This window comes from Paramisgurnus dabryanus, chromosome 9 (assembly GCF_030506205.2).
Source record: "Paramisgurnus dabryanus chromosome 9, PD_genome_1.1, whole genome shotgun sequence".
Taxonomy (NCBI): domain Eukaryota; kingdom Metazoa; phylum Chordata; class Actinopteri; order Cypriniformes; family Cobitidae; genus Paramisgurnus; species Paramisgurnus dabryanus.
The window spans coordinates 10,574,101-10,598,198 of NC_133345.1; the positions used below are offsets into that span (position 1 = coordinate 10,574,101).

The 24,098-nt window shown below is 38.8% G+C and overlaps 1 protein-coding gene across 2 annotated transcripts in view; it reads right to left on the reverse strand.

Annotated features, from left to right (window-relative positions):
- cd276 (CD276 molecule) overlaps nucleotides 1-24,098 on the reverse strand; it is a 108,709-nt gene that overhangs the window by 35,107 nt on the left and 49,504 nt on the right. For both annotated transcript variants that reach the window (XM_065282948.1, XM_065282947.2), the window contains exon 5: nucleotides 2,823-2,957. In XM_065282948.1, the coding sequence (XP_065139020.1) occupies nucleotides 2,823-2,957 (135 nt within the window). The remainder of the gene's footprint in view (nucleotides 1-2,822; nucleotides 2,958-24,098) is intronic.

A 24,098-nucleotide genomic window follows, 5' to 3' on the forward strand; every position in this document is an offset into this window, starting at 1 on the left:
AGCAGAGAAGCAATTCGGGATCAGGGTCCTTTGTTGTAAATGACATGAAATGGTGTCGACTCAAAGCATCCATTAAACTGTCTTGTTAAGTAGAAACTAGCTTGGCATAGTCATACTTTTTTAGGGTTGGCAAAGAAGTGTCATCCACTTTGCATCCTGTTCTAGCCAAGGATTTAAATCAAGTAAAGAGACTGATAGAAATTACTGTATATATAGGGATGTCAAAATTAACACAAATCTCACCACTATTGCGTTAACACAAATTCATTTTAACGGCACTAATTTTATTAACGTGCGATTAACGCAACACGCAATTTCTGTTTGACCCTTGGTCTAGCCCACAGCTGGATCACTTGAGATGCAGCAAGTGACCCACGCTGTCTAGATGAGTCGGAGGTTTTCATAAAAATAAGAACATTAAGCTCTCGTGTAGCGAATCCAATGCTCTAAATGGTCATTAAACATCTAAATTTATCGTTATCTGTATGTTTCCTGAGAGGTGTACCGTCCCAAATCCATAATTTAAAGCAAAGATGCGTCTTCTTTCACTTTTTGGTTTCGTTTTTAAAGGTGCTCTAAGCGAATTGAAGCGTTTTAGACCATAAAACATTTTTTGTTACATACCGGAAACATCTCCTCACTATCTGCTTGCTGCCTGTCCGCTGATCAAACTGTAAAAAAACGCGATCTCTGTAGACAGCCCAGGCTTCACAAACGGCAATATCAACAAATGGCCAAACCTAGCCAGCACAAAACAAAACAAAGTATTCCAGCCAATAAACGGCAAGAAGGATTTGGGGGTGGGGGTTGGGCGCGTTCATGAAAGCACGGAAGGGAGGGGGAGGGGGAGGAGTTAGCTACGCTCTGTCTGTTTGAAAACAGTTCAAACATCAACAGGAAGTGACGTCGCACATTATTCGCTTAGAGCGCCTTTAAAGCATGCAGAAATGATAGAAAATAGACTGTAGGACTTGCTTGATGTTAAAATATATAAGTTCGGGACCTGATTGATGTTAAACGAGTTATTAAGACTGACAAGCCACTGACGTCTGAAACGCATGCACACAAACGCGCGAGTGCGCGACCGCGATATATATAGACAACTTCACAAAATTACAGTTTAAAAAATATTTGTTTTGACAAGAATTCACGCAGGTAGGACCTATAATCTGTTGTATCTTTAGTGAATTTTTGGTTAACTGTTGAGGAAAAGTATCTGTTGTGTAACATCATACTGTATTAAACCCTTGCATTAGCCTACAGTATATTAAAGCGGTCTGTCTCAATGTCAAAATTAAACAATAAAAGAAAAACACATATTTAACAAAAATTGATATTGTTTTTGCTTTGCATAAACAGGTGTAGTTCTGTCATGTTTTGTCAGATTCCAACAAATCATGCATTGTTTTGAGGTTTTTTAATAGAGAATGTAAAAATATAAATAATTTATTTTTGAAAATTTGCTCATCCGAACTCAATTTGCCAGCACATGTCACAAGTGATGCAGCAGCAAACAGAAATGGATAAAGTTCAAGGTCTTCTAAAGGGAAAATCATATATAAAACTATGGCTGATGGAATATATATGGTATATATCACAGGGTGGGAGTGCAGATGTGCGCCTTTTACTTACACCTTTAAAGTACGCAACTGTTTAAATGCAACGCTTGCGTAAGCTGTGTTAAATCGCGTATGAATTTGCGTGCAATGCGAGTGCAATAGCTGGTTTAATTAAGTGCTTGAGTCAATGTGTTTAGATAATTCTCACAGACCCCGCCATTTCCAAGCAGAGCAACCAGCTACTCCTCCATAAAGCGCTGCTTGAATGATGGTTTTTTTTATTTTTCTTGATGAAAAACACAACAACAAAACGATCTCGCTTATATTAAACATCATATACTGTATGTATATTATAACAAAAATGAGTAAGCATCTCGCGGCTTCTGCCATCGTCTGTATGTGTATATGTATATATGTATGTATGTATGTATATATGTATTAATATATGTGTTTGTGTATATTATATATTATACTTTATATTGATCAACACTTATTATTATATATATACATATTATATATTACATAACCTTCCCATAAATAACACTTAAAACAGGACAATCTAACTGTCTGCTTCAGTCATTTAAATCAGTCTCTTTACTTTATTTACATTCTTGGCTAGATTAAGATGCAAAGTGGATGACACTTCTTTGCCAATACTAAAAAAGTATGACTATGCCAAGCTAGTTTCTACTTAACAAGACAGTTTAATGGACGATTTGAGTCGACACCAATTCATATAGATTATTACTGTATATGAATTACACACATATATATAACTAATTAAACCAGTGATTATGTCTTCCTTAAAAACACAAAAGGCATGGTAACTGTAAAATATGACATTTTAACTAAATATAATGATACATGTATAATTTAAGTCACTTTTGACAAAAGTGTCTGCCAAATGCATAAATGTAAATTAATAAATGTAATGTTATAAAATAGACTGGTAAAAATCCTGTTTGCTGGATGTTGCATATAAACTCAGAAAAATAATCAGACTAAAGCTTACAATTTGCTAGCAAGTGCTTTCCATTTTGTGTTCAATGTGGTCTGCCAGATACGACTACACATCCATGACCACTCAAAGTAAGATTAAGAGATTATAAACCAGGCAACCAGACTACAAGACTAACAAAGGGTAGTCATAAACAACTATGAATATCTATTACCTTTACAAAAGAGGCCTACAAAAATGTCTTAAGAAGTGATTTAGAACAAGGCCTTATTCTTAAGGACATACTGGCTGGGAAGTGCCCTTACCCGCTCTCATTTCCTCACAGCTCTCTTTGATCTTCCTGCGGCAGACAGCAGCCAGTGCGATGAGGAGACCCAGCAAACAAATGGCCAGGCCCACTGTTACCCATAATGCAACAGGTGGGAACACCAGGTGCTGACCTATAGACAGGGAGGATAACAGACAGAGAGATTGGAAGAGAGAAACAGAGAAAGAGAATGCAGTATTGTGTTAGAATTATGGCATTTTTATGAAAGTGTGAAAAATGTGACATGCTTGTCAAGTATGCAATGCATACTCAAAATGTGACCTCTGCATTTAACCCATCCCAGTAAGTAGCGAACACACACATTGCAAGTCGTGAACACCCACCCACACCCAGAGCAGTTGGCAGCTATCCCTTCAGTGTCTTGCAGCAATTACGGTACATTCACATCAGGGTTAATGCTCCTATTTACTTTAAATGGGTGACGTCATGCGTTGCAGAACTGAATTGTGGATCCATCACTGCTGTTGCTCACGGCAGAAGTTGAACATTTCTCAACACTGGCATCAGCCAATCAGATTGCCTTATGCAAACAACTTGGTCACTATGACAAGCGCGCCAGGTCCATGTTTTAGACACTCCCTCCGTCAAGTGTTAACACTGACGCCCCATTTGAATGTACCGTTATCGTTAAGGTGCCTTGCTCAATGGCGCCACAGTCACAACCTGTCGACTGTGAGATTCGATCGAGTTACAAGCACAACTCCTTAACTCTTTCCCGCCATTGATTAGTTAACTCGTCAATTAAGAGAAAACGCTTCCCTGCCAATGAAAAGTATTTCCGGCCTTCCGCAACTTATACAACGGAAGTAACGCCTCACATGAACGAGAAAGAACTCCGTGTATGTTTTAAAGCAACACTAAAGAGTTTTTTTTACCTTAAAATAACGTTTTCAAAAAAGTTTCAGTCATTCATCCACTCTAAACAGGGTGAACGGCACTTTCACATTCGTTTTGCAGCCCTCTATCGGCCAAAACCGCACTAAAGAAGTTTCCAACCGTCGGGTCGCGGTCCAGTAGTTCGAGTGAAAACTACAAAAACTTGCTTTACAGCAGACCTACAATCCAATCAGAGCCAGCTTTGCTGCAGTAGGCTAAATTATTTACGACAGTGCTAATGGACAATTCCACTTCCAACCTGTAGGGGGAGCAAAGAGCAAAAACTCTTTAATGTTGCGTTAAGGATCGCTCTGCATCTGACTCAAAAAGTCCACAAAAATGTAATTATCTCAGCTTTTTGCTCATAATTTGGTGTTTTTAAAGAAACCTACCCATATTTGAGAAGTGATAAGAAGAGAACTAATGAAGGTAGGGGTTTTTTTTACACAGAGGGTCTGTTTTTTTTTCATTTAATATATTGTGTTTTTATATATGTAAAGAAGAACATTTTCTGTGAGGCATTAAACTTTTGTATAAATCATGAAAATTGCTGGCGCTGACTGGCAACGCTGGCAAGGTATGAGTTAACTAGGCTACGACTGCCCCGACTTATGTCATTATTATGGCAGCCCAACCGTCATCATCATCATAAACTGCATTAGCATTCATGCACCATTACCAAACATACCAAACAACAAACTCTTCATCATAATCTTATTTGGTTTTAATAACAGTGCACGCTTAGGTCAAACTCTTAACGGCTCTGGTGATGAACTGGTAATGTTGGGAATTGTGAACAGGCTCTTATTCAGAGCAGGTTATGCTTGTACTGAAACAAATGGTTTTAAGGGTGTTGGGTTCTGAAATGGAAAAGTATACACATCCAAATAGTCTTCATCAAGTATGAATATAATAAGGGAAATCCAAACACTGTTTATCCATGATTTTTACTATTTTTTAATAGAGAAGCAATGTTTCGATCAGTAAACATCTGAAATACAGACAATACTCCAGGATAGAAAACCTATATGTTTGTTATTAAAATAATATTGTTTTTATTATTTAGTGCGTAATTAAAAACAGCATGCAACTGAACTGTGTAAAAGGAAATTATTATTATTATCATTAAAGAACCAATTGTTCTCAGAATGAATCCAAAATCATTAAACTCCTTGACTTAAGAGATTAAAATGGCACTTAAATATTTTTAAGAGGATGCTAAAGGCTGCCTCTTAGCCAGTGTTTCGAAGCTGCAGTCTGACTCTGTCTTTCCGATTACGTCCCCGTGGAATTTCCTCTCAGTATGGTGCATCATAAAATCGGAGCAATTCCGACCCTCACTGCGATTCTCTTGGTTTACAGGCTCCCACGTGGCCATCTAAAGACTGCGTTATGCTGTCATGACAGTATTTTATTTCATTTATTTCTTTATTTTTAACCAAGCTCGCTGTCTTTCGGCTCTCAATGTGGATAACTGTCCATCAGATTGCACAGAACAAACACGGCACCCGCGAGACACTTTGGAGTCAGTTTGAAAGACTTGGTCTGGGTGGGCGAGAAAAGCAAACCGGTCAGTGATACAGAGAGATATTACAGCCCCCAAATTTCCCAGAGGTATTAAGTGAAGCAGATTGTGGGGGAGCAAAACTGAGCGAAAACCTAAAAAGCTAAACAGCAGTAAGACCGCCTGCCGGCACAAACACAATATGGCAGCAGGCGCACCATCCAGAAAAGTAAAAAAAGACGAATTTGGGCAAGAAAATGACAAATCACTTGGAGCTTCCGAGCTGGGGCTCGAAGGACGAAGAGATAACATTGAGCCAAAAAGAGGTCGGCATGCATTATTGTTCTTTTTTGTGCTGAGGACAGTTGAGGAGACAAGTAAACGGGCTGAGATATCTGGTGTGTGAGTGTGTGAACAAAACACAAATAAAATTGTAAATTGAAATACAAAAAATGAACAGATTTGGCTGGCAGCTATGTGTCTACTCATTAGCTGGTTTTCGGCATCAGCATCCAGTATCTGCCACGGTAAGCCAGTACACAACAGATGCTTTTAGGCCCATGTGTACAGGTCTGCTGTGATTCCAACTGAAACCGTTTCACAGTATTACCCTGCACTCGGTGAGCCATGAGCAGACGAAACCAGGACTAATTTCGGTTTTGCAAAAGCCCCATAGATTCCTCTCTGCTCTTCCAAGCTGACAATTTTTGTAAATAATAACCAAGCCTTAAGAAAAGTCTCTTTCCGTTCAATCTTCTGATGAAAATGAGCTAAACAAACCACAAGCGGTCTTTCTTGAATATTTGACATTACAAACACCCAACCTCGGTTTCTCAGAACATTGCTGCTGTTCGATTGATGCTCTTCTTGAACTTTCACTACGCCAGGTGGGTGAGTGGAAAAAAATGAGCATTTGAAAAATACCATGATCCTCAATGGAGCCAAAATAGATCCACGTTACAAAAACTGAACATTTTCCTCAGCACCGATGTGAAGGGCAGTAATTGGGTATGCTTAAAAATCAATATGACAGCTAGTACTTATTAATGTCTTTGAGTGCTTTACATGTAAGTATCAGTACAAACATACCACGTTCCAAAAAGTCAATAACGTAGCAAAGCAGGGAAAAGAAACCTGAAGTTTATTTCCCCCGGTAAATCATAGACGGGTACAGATGATAAAGCATAGCCAGCGAAGGATATATCAATGTATCGATGTGGCAGGGCGCCAGATGGGAAAAAGAGCGAGAAGATACGAGACAGCGGTTGTAGAGAACGAGCGTTAGATTTGTTGTAATTTGTAGAAGTGAGACCAAAGACGGTTAGCTGCTAAAGAGCAGGTGTGAATACTGACGACTGCTGGACTCATACAACAGTCATACATTACACAACTTCCTCTAAAGGTTAATAAGACAGGTTATTAAATGCATTTCTATTTATTTCTCTATTTTGGGGTTTGTATGGCCAGCGCTGATGGTAAAAGTATGGTCTGGTCTTGGTCTATATGGACCCAGAGGAGACCAATCAGTCTCGCCTTGGGTGCTGTGCTCATTAAAAAAGGTCAGAGAAAGTTTAAGTCATACGAAATCACTTTGCACAAGGATGCTTCTGAAATTTCTGTACTGTGAGGGTCTCATTTTTTATTCCTCTTCATGTGTTTTAAAACTGTTAAAGTCAATAATTGTATCAGTTGAAACTCATATAGTAGAATATATAAAAGTTATGCATGTAAAAGTAATTATGCTTTAAACAGCTTGAATGTAATTGTACACCCTTGCCTAGATTAGTATACTAGGATCTATGAATATGCAAATTAGTCCCCGCCTCCAGTTCTTCGCACCACCTCGGACCATAAATATGAATATATGAATTTGTCCCCACCTCTACTTAATCGCACAGCCTGGACCATAGATATAAATATATATGAACTAGTCCCCACCTGCACTCTTTTCCACCACCTTGGACCATAGACATAATGTAAATAGATGCTACATTCACACACATAACTGCTAAGTTCGGTTTCACACAATGCATATGTGAACTGCGTGTTTGCAGCAGAGTCGTATAATAACAGAGTTACGAAACGCTTTGATCTCGCCGCCGCGCGGTCACGTGATTCATGTAACGTTCTACAGTTCCAAACCAAGCAGGGCTGTCAATCTGTTTGCATAGGTTTTCAGCTATTTTAGGTAAATATTAGCTTGTAATGGGAATTGATCACTATACTTACTGTGTTTATAACGTTTTTTTTTTACTAGGGAGTGATGGAAATACAGTAAATCAGTTAATAAAGATAAACAGTTAATTGTGACCCAAATATAACTGTGGTTATCTATACCAACTACAGCAACACAGTTTATCTTTTATTTTTGTACCAAAATATGGCTATATAAATAGGTATCAATCTGCTAAAAACATAATTCCTACACTTTTACTATATTAAAATCACAAAAAAGATCGCCAACGCGGTTATTTGTAACAGTGAAGCATAACAGAAACACACTAAATTCATATTTTAAATTCACATTAAATTAATATATAATAAATAATCTTTAATATAATCATACATGATTTTCGAGGATACATCACTCGTATTACTTACCAAACACAATGAAACACATATCAGCATTGTGAAGCAGTGTGACTTTCTTATAAGGCATTTAGCTTGTCGCTGTTGCCCCCTAGTGTTACTCGTAATATATAAATAAGATAAGTATAAAGTAGATGGCCACCAGTAATAACATATTAAACCATTAAATCTATATTATTCACACATTATACACAACTCATTAAAATATAAAAATTTTACTAGTTATTATTAACGATAATCATTACCTACAGCAGAGTTCATAAAATATCACTGTTGACTATATTGATGAAATGTCCGAAAATGTAAAGAGAAACGGTCATTTCATCGATTTACCAGCAGGTGCCATTGAAATGAATGGGCTTCAGTGCTGCGTTTGGAACTATGCGTCACTACCGGTCACTACATGAAACGCTGTTACTTCCGCATTCCATTCTTACAACGGACGTCTATGTGAGTGTCGTAACTCTATTATTATACGACTCTGGTTTGCAGCACTAATTCTCTTTTGCGCTGATGTTAATGAGCTGATGTTTTTTGGTTGTTAACAAAAACAGTTACTAACTCTCTCTTTTTCTCGCAACAGGCACTGTTTCGGAATAGTGAAAGCATCTGCTGAATGCCGGACGGCGCATTCACACGGGGCGAAAGCGTAAACTCTTGACTGAAGGCTTGTCTGAAGCGTGGCCAATAGCCAATCACAGTGGCCACAGCTCATGCTCCGGTCTTCCATAAACGTAATTGGCTGGTTCTGTCTAGGTTATTTGCATAAGGCAATCTGATTGGCTGACGCTCGCGTTGCCGCTTGAAAAGTTGAGAAATTTTCAACTTCGGCCGCGAGCAACGGCACTGACTCGGCGCCGACGGATCCACAATTCAGTTTGGCAATGCATGACGTCACCCATTAAAAGTGAATGGGAAGCGTCAACGGGGCGTAAGCGTTGACGTGAATGCACGGTAAATGTAACTGGTACAGGCAGCAAAGGATTTTTTACGACTCAAACTCCTGATCCACTCGTTCAACTGAGTTTATATGACTGGTTGCAGGTTTGTGATGTTAGAAACCAAGGCAATTTTAAACCACGGAAATTAGATTTTATGGAGAAAATACTCAGCAATGGTGTTGAATGATACATTTGCACATGGCTTGTCTTAAAGCATATTAAAACACCACATAGACAAATAAACAACAATAAAACCTAATTTTCCCCACAGGGTCATTTATTCACCTTCATGTATTTCATGTGACTCTTATGTGGAACACAAAAGAATATATTGTGAGAAATGTCCTGGTGGTTTCTGTTTATACAATGTCACCACCAATGTCTTGTGGTTACGAACATTCTTCAAAAAATTATTTAGGGCCAGATTTACTAACAGCTTGCACTAGCACAAAAAATACGACTATCAGGATTTACTTAAGACGTGCAGTGGATAATTATCGCTGAAAAGGTGTGGTCTAGTTATTTTTGCGACTGACCTTATTGCATATGCATTTCTAGGAGTTTCCCCTTCAGATGCCAAGTTTATGGGAGGAGAATATTTAAATGATTCACGCAACGCAATTTACTAATGTTTGCGCGCACGTGATATTACTATTATTTGGGCCAACACGGGGAAAAAATAATAACCTAAAAAAACTTCCTAGGGATATTTGAATACAGAGGAGTCTAAGATGGTGGCGCTACCGGAAGGTATTTATTTTCGTTAATAAAGTTTTAAATATGGATATTTCTACAACAACACTGTGCGGATTACCCTCAGAAGACCTTTGTTTATCATCCTGGAGCCGTTTGGATTTAATTTGTGAAGGATGAACGCACTTTTTTGGACTTGAAAGTCGTGGACCCCGTAACATTACATTTAATCACCTGAAAGATCTAAAACATTTTCTAAAATATCCGAAAATGTGTTTGTCGGAAAAACGATGGACATATGCAACTCGGACAGCTTGGGGGTGAGTAAATCATGGGTTTAATATCATTTTTGGCCGAACTATCCATTTAAAGTGATAGTTCACCCAAAAATTTAAATGATTTCATTTTCTCATCGTCATGTTGTTCTAAACTTGTATGCATGTCTTTTTTCTGATGAACATAAAATATATTTTGATAAATGATGGTAAGCACACAGATGACTGTACCTAAATGTACCTATTAAATCCATCGTATTTGTTTTTCCTACTATGGAAGTCAATGATCACAATCAGCTATGTGCTTCCCATAATTTATTAAAAAAATTATTTCATTTTTGGGTGAACTATCCCTTTAAATCGTATACTTATTTGCACTGCTCTTGGTAGATTGCATTGGTCAATATGGAAATGAGTGAAGGAACACAAGAACATATTAGTTTTAAGGCTATTATCGCCTTCCAGTTCAGTTAATATTCGGTTTATGTGGACAACCACAAACAAAGGCAGTAATTTAGTGTTTTTATTTATTTACCAAAAATTTTGTTAGTTTTTTGTTGGCTCTGTGAATTTCTATCTAATCCATATAACTCAATTCGCCCCATCGCCCCCCGCCCTCTCTTTCTCTCTCTTTGTATCTCTGACTGGCTGAAGGTGTCCTGATGAAGATAAATGTTAGAAAAGTCTCCCATTCTAGGGTTTTTGTCCCATAAGGCCCGTAGGCTCATATTTCTCTCTTACCAGTGTTTGATGATGTGATTTTGTTTCCCTCTGTTATAGATATATCCCAAATGTCTCTCATCACCCATCATCTTCCTCACCTTCCTCTGCAAGCCCTTATTCATCTCTTTCTCTCTCGCTCTCTTTTTTATTTGCCAAAGACATACAAGGACATACATCTTGCCTCTCACCACTCTCAAGTGCCTGAATTCTGTAGGCAGGTGCATGCAAGTATTTTAAATCACTTACATTTCCAACAACATATTCCAATAAAAACAGATGTATCGTGAGACTCAATTGGTACCACGAATAAAGAGAGTACATAGCATGGGTCTTTTTCAACACATGGTCAGTGAAAGGAGGTGCTTAACCTTCACAAACTGCTGAGCATCCACCTCATGAGGTCAAACTAAATATGTAGTGATTTATGTACAGTTGAAAACTCTGACTTTCTTACTTTCCAGAAAGAAACAGAATAGTTAAATAACAAGAATGCAGATATTTATTTGCCATCTTTCCAAATTATCTTTTTAAAGAATTAGTTATTTTAAGAAATAATTAAAAATATTTGTATAATCAATTCAACAGATTGTTTGATCAAATTATGTCCGTTAAATTGCTTTATTTGTTAGATACAGTTAAGAAGAGTTCTCAAAAGAGATTTGCTCTAATGCTTTACCAAAAAGTAATGATATTACGCAGTGCCCGAAGATAGTCCCCCGCTATTGAAAGTAACCAAGGGGACTTTTTTCGGGCCCTGCGTTATTGCGGCAGCTGCAGTCATGGTACAGCAGCAAAGTTCTTGATTTTTACACCAGAATGAGCGTATAGATCCTAGCCATATCTGCCTAGAAAATCACAAATTTTAATTTTGTGTAACTCAAAAGAGTCAAGTTTTAAATAGGAAAAATATTGAAACTCTTTGGTCATTTTTGAGCGCAATGCTAATGGTCTAATCAGATTCAATGGATTGTGCTAAGCTATGCTAAAAGTGGTACCGCCAGACCCAGAGATCAGCTGAATGGATTCCAAAACGGTAAAAATCAAATTTTTCACTCTAGTCGAGCTGGAAAATGTTTTCAAAAAAATTGGAGTGTCCCTTTAAAAGCTCACTCTCTATATATAAAAACCTCTTCTTTCTTCATCTTCCAGCAGGTGTCTCTAAAATTTGAAACTTTGTATTGCACTTCTCATATTATTGTCTCCCCAAGATGAATCACTGTCATGAATCACCTTCACGATTCATCCTTATTTTCCTTACTGTTTTAAGTCGCTTGGGATAAAAGCATCTGCTAAATGCTTACATGTAAATATCTCCAATGGCAACTAAGGTAGCTCCAAGCCCTGCCCTTCACAGGTCAGGCCCAACATACCAGCCTCACTCCTGCAGGATTTTTTGCAGTTGCACTTCTTTCATCTCTCGGCATAAAGAGTTCAAACGGCTAACCTCTCCTCTCCTGATACCTCTGATCAAAGCTATCGCTATTTTTTTTGACAGAGAGAGTCGCCTCATCACAATATAGAGGCCATGTGGAGAAGAAAGGGCTGAGGAGGAGTGAGTCCAGATGAGCCACTGGGCTGTTGATGCTCATGGTGAAAAGAAAGAACCAGGGATTTGGTTGAGGGGCACTTTCCCTCAGGCTGAGCATGGATCTGGTCTTATGGGACAAATACAAACAGAGCCTTAAAACAGATAGCTAGACTAAGACAGTGAGGTGAAAGGGGGTGAGCAGTGACACGGCACGTTTGGAGTATGACATGGCATGCATTTACAGAAATAAAGCTGAGATTCTTTAAAGAAGAAATCTGACTTATAGTAGTCCATGTTTAAGTGCTATAATTGGGTCCCTAGTGCTTTTATCAATGTGAAAAAGAAAAACCCAGTTATATAGTTTTGGTAAACTATTCTCTGCAAAGCATGTGAAAAAAATAGGTAATTGAAATTTGGCTCCCCTTGTGATATCAGAAGGGGATAATGCTGCCCCTTAATCCGCACTATCCAACCACGACACTGCCATTTAGTGCAAAAATCCACAAATTTTCTTTTTGAAAGGACACACCCAAAAATGGCACATTTTTGCTTACACCTACAAAGTGGCAGTTTTAACATAATATAATAAATTATCTATTTGGTATTTTAAGCTAGAAATTCACATACATACTCTGGGGACACCAAATATCTATTTGACATCTTAAAAACGTCTTGTGAAATGTCCCCTTTAAAGAAACCTACATTTTCTTCTGCTATTCAAACTGAACTTATAAAATAAAATAAAATTAGCTAGACTTAAATTATTTCAACTTTATTTTATGTTACAGCAACTCATCACTAATCAAGATAAAAAATTACAGTTGAAATGACTTGTAAATCCAATTTGATTATACTTGATACAAAAAATGTATCTGATATTTTGATCTAGACAATTTAAAGGTGCAATGTGGGATTTTAAGAAGAACATCTTGACATAAATGTAATACAATATCCATAACTATATTATCAGTGGTGTATAAAGAAGTGTTTTGTTTTTATTACCTTAGAATGAACTGTTTATATTTACATACATCACGGGACCCCTTACATGTACATGGAAGTTGCCGCCATGTTTCTACAGTATCCCTAAATGAACAAACTGTTACAGAGCGTGTTTCTTCCCTACATTTCTCAGATAATGACATGTTTGTCCTGTGGCAGCTACCGTAGCTTCTGTACAATGTACGCGCTGAATGTGTCTTGCGTAGTTGGGAAACACTGATATTTGTGCTTTACTGCTTAACTGGGGTTGGGGTAGGTTAGGGTTCGGGAAATTTCCCTTATTTTCAAATCCCAATGTTAACAGGTATGACTTGTGGATATCTGGGAGCGAGAGTGACACATCGTACAGTAAACACAATTTCTGTTCATTTTCGTTTTGCCTTTGCAATCGTCGATGGACAGCGCGGTTTCTTTTGTACAATATAAGTACTCTTGCAGCAGATGCAAGTGGGTTTCTCTATTTATTCCTTTAAAAACAAAAACAAAGGTTCAAATAAAGAACAATGAGGATACGAAGCTAACTCTGCCCATTTAGGCCCTTTCTCTTTCATAGCCGCTGCCTAGCAAAAAAACAGAAAACGGACACACATTGATGAGGCAAGTGTACTGCAGTTCAGAAAAAAATATTAGAATGTGAACAGAGATCAGTGGGGAAGGGGGAGAACGGAGCAATCAAACCTAATATGAAAGCACCCTAAATCACTGTAAATTCTACTTACACCATAATTACATTCTCAATGCACATTTATGGTCTTCACAATCTTTCATTAAAATAATAAATATAAATTTTATGCCATCTGTTCTTTTTGAAGCTTGTTCGTATTAATCACCTTTCAAACTTCTGCCGAAAATCTCATTCTGTGTTGGAAAAAATTAGCCTGGTCCAACCAGACTCTCGTACATTCATTTCATTTGTACAGAGAGTCTGGCCACGCTCCACTGCAAAGCGTTACTTCCGTTAAGGAGGGTCCATTGTTAAAGTTTAAAACTATTGGATCTGCCCAGAGTCACTCAGGATCTGCCAAAGCCAATCGCTAACGTGTGGTCGTGACGTATATCATGCACCGAAACTGTCCGGAAACAACAAGTCAGAATGATCAGACAAACAAAACTTAGCAAACCTTGTTCTTGCTCCGGCTTTAACTTCTGTATATTCGGCAGTTTTGCAACAACGGACCAGTAGCTTTCCTCACGTCTTCTCCGCTGCCATTACTGAACTACAACTCAAACTGATGCACGACCTCAACGTCATCGTTCTTAGCCACCCCCATCTGTTCGCTGATTGGTCCTGCAGATTTTTGCAGGAGAAAACGAAACTCTATAGAGAAATCCCAGACGTACTGCTGAAGCGAAATGAAAATTAAGCGGAAGCACGTAGGAGGGCGGAGCCAGGCTAGGAAAAAATACAATGTTTGAAAAACATATGGGTAAGTAAATAACCCAAAAAAAATGTTTGTAGAAAATCTATTCTTTAAACTCAAACTAAATTCTCCTCATCACAATGTGAAACTGCTTACATGCAAGAAAAGTTTGAAAAAAGTTTTTTCACGTTCCCAACTGTTTCTGTTATCACCACACACAGCACCTCACAATCGACACTAAAAGACAGTGTACTGTCCCCAAAGACTCAAAAATACTGCCATCTGTCCCTCCCAGAGCTCCCTGACATTTCAAAGAGTATTCATTTTTATTTATCCATATATTTATTGTCCTTCCCTCCAACATGCCCACTAAGGGATATCCGTGAATTCTGATTAGCAGTAATAACAATAAATGTAATCACAAAGACAGCAAGCCAGAAATGTCGGAGGACAAGGATTAGCAAAACAGGGAGACACTAGAAGGGCCAAGATATGATTTCTTTTCTTCAGAGGGATTTGGATTGAATAAATGACTTTGGGCTCGGGTCTGACGTTAAGCATTCATTACAATGAGGGGGAGGAGATCTCTGTTTTTTGGTTTATAAATTTTTGCTTCCATGAGGTTTTTGTTTCTGTTTTCTTGATAAGGCTTTACTGCAACCACCTGTGTGTGTGTGTGTGTCAAGAGAGAGAGAGGCTGATGTGGCCAAATGTATGAGTTTTTTTTTTGTCTGATCAGCATATTTGCCTGGAGACACTTCCTCCTTCTGAGTGTGATTGAATTACTTTATAGCTGAGAAAATGAAGGGCTGTCTTATTAGCTTTCAGGAGAGGCACTCATCCCTTAACCCCAGACACCCGGTTTCGGATTCCTGAACTGACATTCTTTAAAAATGACATCATTGCCTTGCACAGACAGCTGTGAGTGCAAGGAACACATGGGCGCCTTCTGCAACAGATTATTCAACCGTTTTCCAAACTATAGATGATACCATGATTCTTGCCCTGAGCTGGTATCCAAGAGGCTATAGGTTTGAACCATGCAGTGTTCTTTATCTGTATATTTAAAGTTAGCATGCGGTCAAAATTCACTATTATTACTTTCTCAATCCACGTTTCTGGTCATGTTGTGCATCATAAAATAATTTCTCCTTAAAATATTTAAGATAATAACAAATAAAGAGCTCAGATGCATAAGCCGCTAAATAGAGCTGCACGATTAATCGTTAAAAGATCATGATCTCGATTCTGCCCCCCAAACGATCCTTAACCAGCATTTCGACGATTCAGGTAACTATATTTTAAGGAGGAAAGACGCAGTCTCGTCAGTTCTCTCGACAACAAGCAATCACAGCGGCCGCAATGACGTCTAGACGTCACATTTATTATTGCGCAAGCCAGATGTTAGACAGAAAGAAACAGAAACTAAAGAAAATGCGAGCAATGCACAGGTACATCCGACAAGAACCTTGACGTTGTTTTAGTACCAAAAAGAGGATCTTATTCCAGATCTTATCCCTTCCAAAAGGGTTTTTAGCACAGGGGGAAACATTGGCTGCATCCAAATAACCACACTTGCTGTCTTTGCACTTGAACACTTGACTGCTTAAATTACGTTTTCCTGTATTTTGCCCAAGTGTAGTCGGCGTGAAGATTAAGCGTGCATGTAGATTTATTCACCCGATGGGCGATCACGCCGCCAGCGAGAGCATCAAAAAATGCTTGAATGCATTCTCTGGAATCCTAATGGGCAAGTTTGGCCATGATGCCGGGGCACACCCCTACTCTTTTTCGAAAGACATCCTGGGATTTTTAATGACCACAGAGAGTCAGGACCTAGGTTTAACATCTCATCCGAAGGACAGTGCTTTCTTTTTGACAGTATAGTGTCCCCGTCACTATACTGGGGTGTTAGGACCCACACAGACCACAGGGTGAGCACCCCCTGCTGGTCTCACTAACACCACTACCAGCAGCAACCTGGTTTTTCCCAGGTGGTCTCCCATCCAAGTACTGACCAGGCTAAGCCCTGCTTAGCTTCAGTGGGCAAGCTCTCTTGGGCTACAGGGTGATTAAAGATTATGTACACTTATCTGAAACTTTCAAAAGCATAAATTTTTGCACCTGTAAAAACTAATGTTCAGGGGTTAAACATCTTTAAAATTAACAAAGTTCTTGAGAATCGTGAGAGAATTGCGATCTTTATTTTAAGCAAAAGAATCGTGATTCTCATTTTATACAGAATCGTGCAGCTCTACCGCTAAACGCAACTTTTGTCAAAAATGAGATAATGATATTGACTGAATGGTCTCAGATTTAAACGCTCATCAAATACTTTGAGGGTTTTGCAGTGAAATAGTCAAATTTGTTTAATACCAATGAAATAAATGGTATTAATTTCCATTTACTAAAGTGACATTCGTCAAAATAAGGCACGTCAATCACTGACTAATAACCTTTTTTTATAGTGAAAATAGTGAACCTTAACATAAAAGCCTGATTAAAAAAAACTGCTCATTGTCAAGAAAACATGTCAGACGCATTTAGAGGGTTTTGCATCTGAACTCTTCAAATAATATCTATTATGGCATTATTAGAAACATGCTCTGTTTTCGAGATTTTCTCTGTGGGACAGTGGTAAGTGGTGTCTCCTTTCTCGGCAAAATAATATTGTGAAAAAATATTCTCGCCATGAGAATATAGGTGAAATATTTTGAGGTGAAATATTGCAATACTTGGAAATATCGATTTTTCAACCCATTCCTAATTGGGATACTTCAGGACACTCTCAGGGGTTAGGCTGACCTTCAGCTTCCTCAAAAACACCAGTGCCCCCTGTTATTCAGAGAGGAAAAGACCTCCAAAACCAACTACATTCTTTAACATCGATACACAACAAAATCAATCAAACCAGACTTCCATCAAATCCATACTGTGGAATTAACTCCTATGGGAATTTTTCTTTATTTATTGTAGTGGTTTGTTAAAAAAGTTTAGCCTTAGTCTTATTTAATTAAGCCTTAGCCTAAGTCAGGCCTCACTTAGTACAGTAATACTGTTTTGGTCTGTTGCTTTATCAATGGTCTATCAGACAGAGTAAGTCTGGTCATTTTGCATTTATCACAGCTGCATTGAAATAGGTTAACTAAATTACACTGATCAGTCAAATCTTTAACAGCATAAATATCACTGATCTCTCAAACAAAAACAACCTGCAAATGGCTTTTATTGTAGTTTCCTATTAACATTAAGCTGGGATGAAGTATTTCAACATCAGCAAAATTAAACACTTCACCATTAAATAACTGTAAAACCTACGAGCCAAGCATAGCAAAATGATGCATTGAGGTCATACACTTTTCTCATCTTGTACCTCATTTAAAGGGCAGGATAACCTCTGGTCTATAAATGAGCTCTCAGCAAAGACATTACCATGTAAACACACTTAAACTCATCGTCCTCCTTACACCGATCAATAATGGACCTCTTAATACATCCAGACAAATGTCTGACATATTTAGCAGAGCACACTGGTTAAGCGAACTTACCGAGAGGACAATAACAGATCCATATGAGAATGTCAGTGAAAAACATAACATAAAAAACAGGACATAAATTTAACTCATCTATATTTCAGCCTCACAGGTTTTCAAGCAAAAACCACAAATAAACAAGGCAGTTTTGTGGGTGTAACGGTACGAACATGGTGTTCTTTCTGACCTTTAACAGCCCTATAAACCATTTGCTTGAGCACATTTTGAGTTACTTTTTGAGGCAACTCCATCATTCGGCTGCTGTATGCTTAGCACGCACAATCATTAATTATATGCAAAATATTCAATCCATCAAAGCAAGAGCTAAGGTGGGTCCGTTAAAGAGTTAACCTCTTTTCTCCTTTCAAGGTAAAAAGAGAAAAAGCATGAGGGGTGGGCAGGAAAGAAATAAGTGTGAAGTCGAGTAGGACAGCTAATTAACTGTGTGTGTAGTTCAAAGCAAACACATTGCAGCACGCTCATTAGAAGCAGAAGATTGCACTGAGAAAATGTAGGGCAGCCCTGTTGTGCTGAGGAAATGCCCATGAGGGTGGAGGTGGTCACTTCATCCAACAGCGAGCGCATCTCCCAGAGGGGCAGCAAAGAAACCGAGCCCGATCACGTGGTGTAATGGTCAGCTTCTGACTGACGTGAGCTCCATCATTTCCACACATCTCACCCACGCCGCTGACATTAAGATGTCGGAGGCAGACTGGGCTATTGATTTTTTGGCTCCTCCATTTGCTCACTCTCTCGCTCCCTCGCTCCCTTTCTTTCTCTCTCTCTCTCTCTCTCTCTCTCTCTCTCTCTCTTTATTTTAAGACCACAGGACAAAAGTGAATCAAACTTTGTGAGCCATAATCAGTTTAAAAAGTTGGCCCCTCTGAATTTTTAGTTAACAAACAGTTGCTCGGAGAGAGCAGGAAGGTGTAGCAAGCAATCAAAAGTGACAGCTATCAACACCACTGCAAGATACTTTCGGCTAGCCAGATGCTCTTTCAGCCTGGGCCAGGGGCTGGATGGAGACATTCAAGTGAGCATTTGTACGTGTGGGGGTTAGGGTTGTGCTGATAGATGATAATATCGTGTATCGGTGATAGTCAGACATTTGACCATTAGCGAGCTTTTATGACAATAGCTGGCGATAGTTATTATTATTATTATCATAATAGTTTTACATTAAAATGCGCATTGAATGCTTTTCCTCACATGAGTGGGTTTGAGGGCTCCACTTTGTGCGAGAGAGCTTGTAACTGTGCGTTCACACCAACGAGGTGTCAAAAACGCACTATTCATGTGTAGTTGGATGCTTGAACATTTTGAGTTTACTCGCGTCATTCGCAACTCCGCCCGCTACCTGTAATAACGTCACTAGGGCATGCTCCTGATTGGTTAACGCAGCGCAAATAGATTTTTGACATTCCGCGGTTCCAGCTAATCACATGGCAACGCTCAAATCTCGCCATGGCATCTGCGGCATTCGCGCTTACCGCGCCGCTGCATGCCTATTCACGTTTTTGCATTGACTTAAGCTTTGTTTATAGTCGTGCTTTGGTCCGCAACGCGAGCCTCCGCTAATCGTGCGTGCGTCTCAACAAACAGACGAGGGGCCCTATTTTAACGATCTGAAACGCAAGTGCGAAGCGCAACGCGCAAGTGAGTTTGTGGGCGGATCTTGGGCGCTGTTGCTATTTTCCCGGCGTGAGAAATAACTCTTGCGCCGGGCGCAAATCAATAAGGGGTTTGTCTGAAGTAGGTTCATTTTTCATAGGTGTGGTTTGGGCGTAACGTCAAATAAACCAATCAGAACGCTATCCAACATTCCCTTTAAACGCAAGGGCGCAAGTTCCATGGCGGGTTGCTATTATTATGACGGATTTACCAGGCGTACGTCAGGAGCGGTTTACAGCCGAGGAGACCGACGTTCTTGTAAGAGCAGTAGAAGACACAGAAGTTGTTTTGTATGGGGATAGGAGAAACCCGCCCAAATCAGCGTAGGTTAAACAGGCGTGAGAGGAAATAGCCACAGTCTCATCAGCTGGCATCCCCATCGTTGCGTCCAAAAAAGCGCTACAATGATGTCAGGAGACGGGGGAATCCCAAGCTTGCCAGCATAAATCGGGCACGCCGTGTAACAGGAGGTGGATCTGCCTCAGGACCTGACGCCAGCAGAGGACATCGCTGCGTCCACCCTCACCGCTGAAAGGGTTTGGGGGCTTTGAAATCGGACCCAAGAAACGCAAGCAAGGTCCAACCCCAAAGTATACTTACAAATCAAGTTCATATACATTAAGGTTTCTTATGAAAACATTTTAATTGTTATTTAATTAAAATAAACGTAATACAGCCACACAACAAACTTATGAAAATATTTTAATCGTTATTTGCATGAGAATTTTTTAACGCAGCCACACAATAAATAAAAACTATCACCACAATGCTCACCACAATGATTTCCCTTATCTCATGTGTTAATATTTTTATTGTAATAATGTATGATTTGCAAAAATAACTGTTGCATCTGTGTAGATTAGATGCAAAGTGTATGCGCGTTGTGCACGCTATACATTATGGTCAAGCATGCGCCCTTAAAATAGCATAATGAACAACGCGCAACGCGCCACTGACTTTAAACTTTTTTTTCTGGTCAGTGGCGCAATTGTTTTTTGAAACTGCAAAATAGCATCAGGGATGGTTTGCGCCGGAACACGCCTCTTTTTTGCGCTGAACCGCCCAAGGAGCGCAATTTCATTCCCTAGTTTGCCGACGTGCGTCTGTGGAGGGAAAAACTAGCTGTGCGCCGGTGCAAAATACGAATGATACATGCGTCACTGACAAAGTCAATTGCGCTGGGTGCAAGATAGGGCCCGAGGAGTTTATACACTGAAAAAAATTATTCATTCAATTGACTAAGGTAAGTGGTTGCAATCAATTTATTTAAGCTACATTTAAACAAAAGTTTTTTATTTTACTTAACTTTACTTTACATATTGATGTAATATGCTTATGTATCTGCGATTTCACATGCTGACTATAGGACGATCCCAAAATAGGGAAAATCAGCCAACACTAGTGGCGTAACGTCAGATTCTGGAAATAAAATTAGAAAGCTCATTTAAAACGCACCTGTACTCGTAAAGCTTAATGATAATTGCTTATAAGTAATAGAATATGTTCCCTCTATACTTTTAAAGTACATATTTTTCAATCATAGGAGAGAGAATGAACAGCTCTTTGAAGCACTTGAAACGAGAATTAAATGAGTCAAAGGTGACAGAGCTGAGCTTGAGGTGAGGACCTTAACAAAATAAATTCACTGCACTGCCTCATGGGTAACCCAAAGAGAGGAATATGAAATGAAAAACAAACATCAGAGATGAAAACAGTACAAAGTAGCCAAGCTACAATGCACAGGGTTATTTTCATAATATAAATTTGTCTGCAATCTGTTATCATTTATCATTAAAAATGTATTAGGTTATTAAATCAGGACTGTGCACACATTAGACAGTAAGAGGAACACAAGATCAACTTTTATCAGTTGTGGTCAACTTTTATATAAACAGAGCTTGTTAACTTTATGCAAAATGTAATTTTTATTATTGTGTTAAATACGACTTGGCTCTCTTTATTTGTGAGATTCACACACATTTTAGATGGCAATATATCAGCATTCTCATTACCATAAATGTACCAATAATGTTTTCATTAGATTTAGCATCTGCTTTGCAATTCTGTTCAATCCCATCAACACAACATAAACTTTCTCCTCTTCTCACTTCCCCCTCTTTCATGCCCTGCCCACCTCAAACCTCCTCTTAATCTAATTCACACAAAGTTCCAGTTTGAAATAGATAACTGATGCCAAAACATCATTCAATCCAGAAAAACAACAAATGTGACCCGCGCTGTCTAAATAAGCTTGAATGCACACGGTCTAATTTTGAACTACAGGAAAAAGAAAGTATAAATGTCAATTTTGGTTGAAATGTAGGTTTTCATAAAATTAAGTACATTAAGCCCTCGTCTAGTGATCCAAATGCTCTAAATAGCCATTATACATCTAAAATCATCTCTATTTGTACATTTTCTGCGAAGTGTACCTTCCCAAATGCTTAATCTAATACAAAGATGCATGTCCATTCACACGTGTGTGCCAAATATATTCGTTTTACCAAGTGATTTTAAGGTATGCATGCAGTGATTTTGTTTTTGAACCTTCAAAAATATTTAAATCTATGGAGCCCCTAAGGGGACATCGAGCAAAAATTAAATAAAGTTTAGTTTCATGTGCTCACGTGAAACTTTCATGTGCTCACGTGAAACTTTCATGTGCTCACGTGAAACTTTCATGCGCAGAAGTTTAGTTTTGTGTGCTCACGTGAAGCTATCGCGCGAGCACGTGAAACTATCGCGCGCTCACCTGAAACTATCGCGCGCGCACATGAAAGTTTCATGCGAGCACTTGATAGTTTCACGCGAGCACGCGAAACTAAACTTCAAAAAAAAAAAATCTGCACATGAAGATTTGGCGTGAGCACATGAAACTAAAGATTTTTTTTACTCCAATGTCACCTTAGGGGCTCGGTAGAAATCGATTTTTACACTGAAAAATTTTTTTTTAATTCAATTTACATTTCTTTTAAGGTAAGTGGTTGCAATCAATACATTTAAACAAAAGTTTATATATATATATATATATATATATATTTTTTTTTTATGTAGCTAAAATAAATTGATTGCAACCACTTACCTTAAAAAAATTGGTAAATTGAATGAAATAATTGTTCAGTGTATCATCTTCAAACAGATGTAGCTTTGTAGTATTTTTTTGACAAGTGTAATACTCTTGGTAAAAATTATCTAATAAAGGTGTAAAAGGATTTGCCGACTGATTTAACTGCCCGGAGCATTGCAAACATGGCCGCCTAGTGGTGCAACTTCCTTAAAATGACTCGGCTCTCTATTTCTATCTCTTCCCTCTGCAACTCCGCATGGCCGGCAACTCCGCATGGGATGTTTTTGATTGGACATGTGATCTCCAGGTGTGCTGGTTGGAGTTCAGGTGCAGTGATGGGTCAGGTGATCTGCTCTGCATTACAACAGAGCTCGGCTGAATGACAGGCCACTGATCGTCCAGAGCAGACTGCCCATAAATAAGACATCAGAGGTATTTTAGAGGAAAAACCTTGAAGCTGGAAATATGTTAATCAGCTTGTGAAAAGTGTGTGTGTTAACGCAAATCATCTTAAGAGAAACACTTCATTTTTTTTCAAGGACTCTCACACTTATGTTTGGTCATTTGCGCGCATAGCCGAAATGCAAATGAGCCTTTTTTACCATGCCGGAGCTGAAGGCCTTGATTTCAATTCATCCTGTGACAGCATCCTCTTTCTCCCTCTCCTTCCCGAACCATCAATTAAACTTAATGGCCATCACCACCTTCCCCTCCAGACCTCCATCTTTAACTAGCTCAGATGAAGACAAACAAGTGATCTTGGGAACAGTGCCTTGCAAATTTGCATTAGCTTTATTTATTTATTTGCTCATTTACTTATTTACAATCCACAGCAAAAATGTTGCCGTTTCTGCAAAAAGAAAGATTCAGGCGGTGAGGATGCTTTGGGTTCCTCGTCAACCGGATGACACTCGAACCACATAAAATAAGAACGGGGTAAAAATGTGTTTTTTAGTGCAGTGTTTTTCTCAGTGATCGGAAGAATTCATCTTTAGTCACCCTGGAGACTAATGGTTGACTGAATGCTAACTCACCCATAATAAGGACTTTGTGTATTTGTACTGAGTCCATCCCTAGAGACACTAAACCTTAGACAAGAGGTCGTTGCTAAGTGCTCATGCTTAGTTGACAACACTATATGCACAAAGCCATCAGATCCACAGCAGAACCTCCCATTCGATGCTATTTCCACACCTGCTTTCCATGGTTGCCTTTTTATTATTTTTCTCAGTGAGAATCAATGCAACTTAAAAAAAAAGATTTTTAAGCAGTAACGAATGGAAATTCCAACACTATTTACAGCCAGAGTAGATTTTCTCCGTTACTCTCGCTCTCTTTCTCTGTTTACTACACCATCAGATAGTCTCTAGGATGGGCGCATGAAGGGAGCAGATGTGAATCTTTAATGGCTTTACAAAACACCCTCGACAGCTGAGCAGATCTGGGATAGCACTGCCTGCCTTGCTGTAAAAGAATGATGCAATGCATTT